At 44.5% G+C, this 3,029-nt stretch overlaps 1 protein-coding gene across 1 annotated transcript in view; it reads left to right on the top strand.

The window, feature by feature from the left end:
* The first annotated feature begins 793 nt into the window (after positions 1-793).
* si:dkey-54n8.4 (coiled-coil domain-containing protein 92) overlaps positions 794-3,029 on the top strand; it is a 12,286-nt gene continuing 10,050 nt past the window's right edge. Inside the window, exons 1-2 of the mRNA XM_035679448.1 lie at positions 794-1,175; positions 1,515-1,655. Coding sequence (XP_035535341.1) covers positions 1,523-1,655 — 133 coding nt within the window. The 5' untranslated portion in view covers positions 794-1,175; positions 1,515-1,522. The remainder of the gene's footprint in view (positions 1,176-1,514; positions 1,656-3,029) is intronic.

The following is a 3,029-nucleotide window of genomic DNA, read 5'->3' on the forward strand; positions in this document are numbered from 1 at the left end:
TTAAATTTAGTTGGTGCGGCTTATATTCAGGTGCACTCAATAGTCCGGAAATTACGGTAAAATACCCAACTTTACACTAGAAATGTCTCTAGCTAAACTGTAGGGGACAATTTTATACAACTCACCCATTTAAATTATATTAAGTCGTGCATAGTTTGGGAATGGTCACTTTAAGTAAGAGGTGGGTTTGTTCCTATTTCTGGATGTGTCAGGAGCCGCACAGTCAGTAATGTCAACATGGCCTCCACCGGAGCACACTGAAGTCCACAACCACTGGATGGCGCCATTTTTAATCATATGTTTCTATGTTTACAGACAGTTTGAGATTGCTTTGTCTATTTGCATTCCATAATTTGCAGTGTGTTGACCTCTCAGGGCCACATACAGAAGGCCCACTTCCCTTGTGAATTAAATGTCCTGAAAGGGCCCTCTTGAGGTCCGCGGGCCGCAGGTTAAGAACCTAGCAGCCTGGGCCTGTCTCTGTCCATGGTGCCTAAATCACACCCATAAAATCACAGCCTACAGAGTCCCAAAATAATCAAAGTGACTGATTTACAGTAAGTGGAATTAGTATTTGATACTCAGTTCAACATTGTGTTTCCCTTTGTGCCCCCACGCGCTCTGTATCGATCCCCGGGGTGGACGCACAGCTGATGTGGGGGCCGGTCCCTCCAATCAGCTGTGGCTCTCCCTCTGTCCTACGATATTCTCGCGTGTTCTGCTCACGGTGGCTTGTTTTCATCATCCCCACAGCAGCCCCGAGCTCTCAGTCGGTGGGCGAGGGAAGGAGGGAGGAAGGGAGGGAGGTGCGCACGTAAGAAAATGGACTGCGCACATTCCTCGCGGGCTCTCGCATCGACCGAGCTGACGGCGTCCTCTTCCTAAAGATGCTCGACGCGGATGCTGCAGGAAGGAGCGGTTTTGCCAGAGGAGCGCGGTGCCGTGCGTCGTGGTGGTTCGGCTTTTTTTCCACGCAGCTGTCCATCCTCCGACCAGACGGCGTCACATGCAGCCGAAAGGCGCTTTAACGCTTCAGAAAAAATGTCTTTGGGCGCCCGCCGCAGCCGACAGGGTTTGGACCAGCACCGGAGGCCAGCATGCCCGGATCAGAGGACGCTTTTATAACGCTTGCGAATCGTATTTATTAGATTTTGGCACTTAACATACATTTAAAGGTAAGCAGAGGCATTTGCATCGACTTGATATCAAACGTAAAAAGGCTCATGTATTGATCTAGCAGCATCCTCTTGTTTCTGTTGCTTTCTCTGGTCATCAATACCTTATTTATAGCTTCCACATGACCTCAATACACAACTTGCACTTCCCCTTTATCTGTGGCTGACATGAGCATTGTGCACTGTGTGACAAACTGGCATTTAGCAGCTGGAGTTGAGGCTTTACTGCGTAATATGAAGTTGGTAAAGGGAAGTCTCTTTAGGACAGGTGGATGCTGGTGGAGAAAATAAAATAAAAATCCATCAGTCCTTTTGATTTCCTCCCTTCTGTCTCTCCAGACTCGGTCATGGGGGATGAGGGCAGCCTGTCTCGGCAGATAGGGAGTGTGGAGAGGAGCGTGGTGTTCCTCAGGCAGGAGCACCTCACTTTACTCCACGGCCTCCACCTGGAGATCCTGTCCCTGCAGAAACGATGCTCAGGTGAGGGACACACTGCTGCTGCTGCTGTGTGTGAGTGTCTGTGTGTGTGTGTGTGTGTGTGAGAGGGCCAAGAAACTTTTTCTGACCCTCAACATTTTCATTGAGGTATTTTCTGACTTATTTAAACTACTGTTCCTCTTTACAAGGGTTTATGTCACTAGCACTAAAGAAGAGTGAAGAGATGAGCTTTATTTTAACTGACTGACTATAATCTGCTCATTTACTATTTGTTTTGTCATCGTCATTTGGCATCTTGTTTTGAAATTGACAAGTTATTTCAGTTCTAATGAGCTCACATTTAATCGGCGTATTCCTTTGTGTTGCTTACTTTTTCTTTTTTGGTGCTAGACCTCTCTCATTGACCCCCACTCTACCCTCAGAGAGAAGATTTACTAAGATTTTTAATTACAGACCTGATGTGTTATTGGAAAGAAGAAAGTTTCGTGACCTTCTTTAATGAGTTTTTTCTTACACATTATAATAATCCATCCAGCCTTCACATGGATATCCTTCTTATTGTATCCAGGTAGAACCTTAAATCATTTAAATCTCATTTTTACTTTGACTTTACTTTTACATTTCACCTTCATTCGATGGACCACAGACATGTATTTAATTCTGGAGGGAACATAAGCTGCTGTGGTGACTCTGTGTTTAGTTACAGTCCGCAGTGCGGTTATTCAATTTTTTTAAATTTCAAATAGATGAACTAAATCTCCCCAAGACCCATATGTGTGCACATGGGCCTCATTGTTCATCTAATCGTGTGTGTCTGCTCCATCAATCAATGCCAGACAGTGACTACATGGTGATGTCATGCTACAATTCCTGTAGATTGCATCATTTCCTGTTTCATGCCTAATGGATATGGTGTCCATTTAATCAAGCAAGCAAGTGCCTATGAACACACACACACACACACACACACACACACACATTTGTATTACCATACTTGTGAGGATATTGTATTTAATTTAATTAATTCCCTGGAGGATTTCCTTATAATTACTGTTAGCGTTACACGCCTGAACCGACCTTAACCTGCTCGTAATTGTAACCTAAAACCTTAAAAACCAAATCTGTAACCTGTAAAATGAAGAGTTAACCTTGTAGGAAGGAGAATCCCGTTATGTGACTGAATAGACTAATCCTTGTGGAGAGAATAAAAAAAAGTACACACACACACACACACACACACACACACACACACACACACATACACACAATCTGTCCTCAGACAGATGCATACAAACATATCCATCATGGTTAATCCACAGATCCCATAGCTTTAGTTATTCATATGAACAGGATTGTGGTTAACAAATACACAGGAGGGGAGGGTGGAGGGGGAGGGGTTTGTGTGTGTGCGTGTGT

The sequence above is a fragment of the Morone saxatilis genome, unplaced genomic scaffold (genome assembly GCF_004916995.1).
Source record: "Morone saxatilis isolate NCDOM2014 unplaced genomic scaffold, NCSU_SB_2.0 Contig8, whole genome shotgun sequence".
In the NCBI taxonomy this organism is placed as follows: Eukaryota; Metazoa; Chordata; class Actinopteri; family Moronidae; genus Morone; species Morone saxatilis.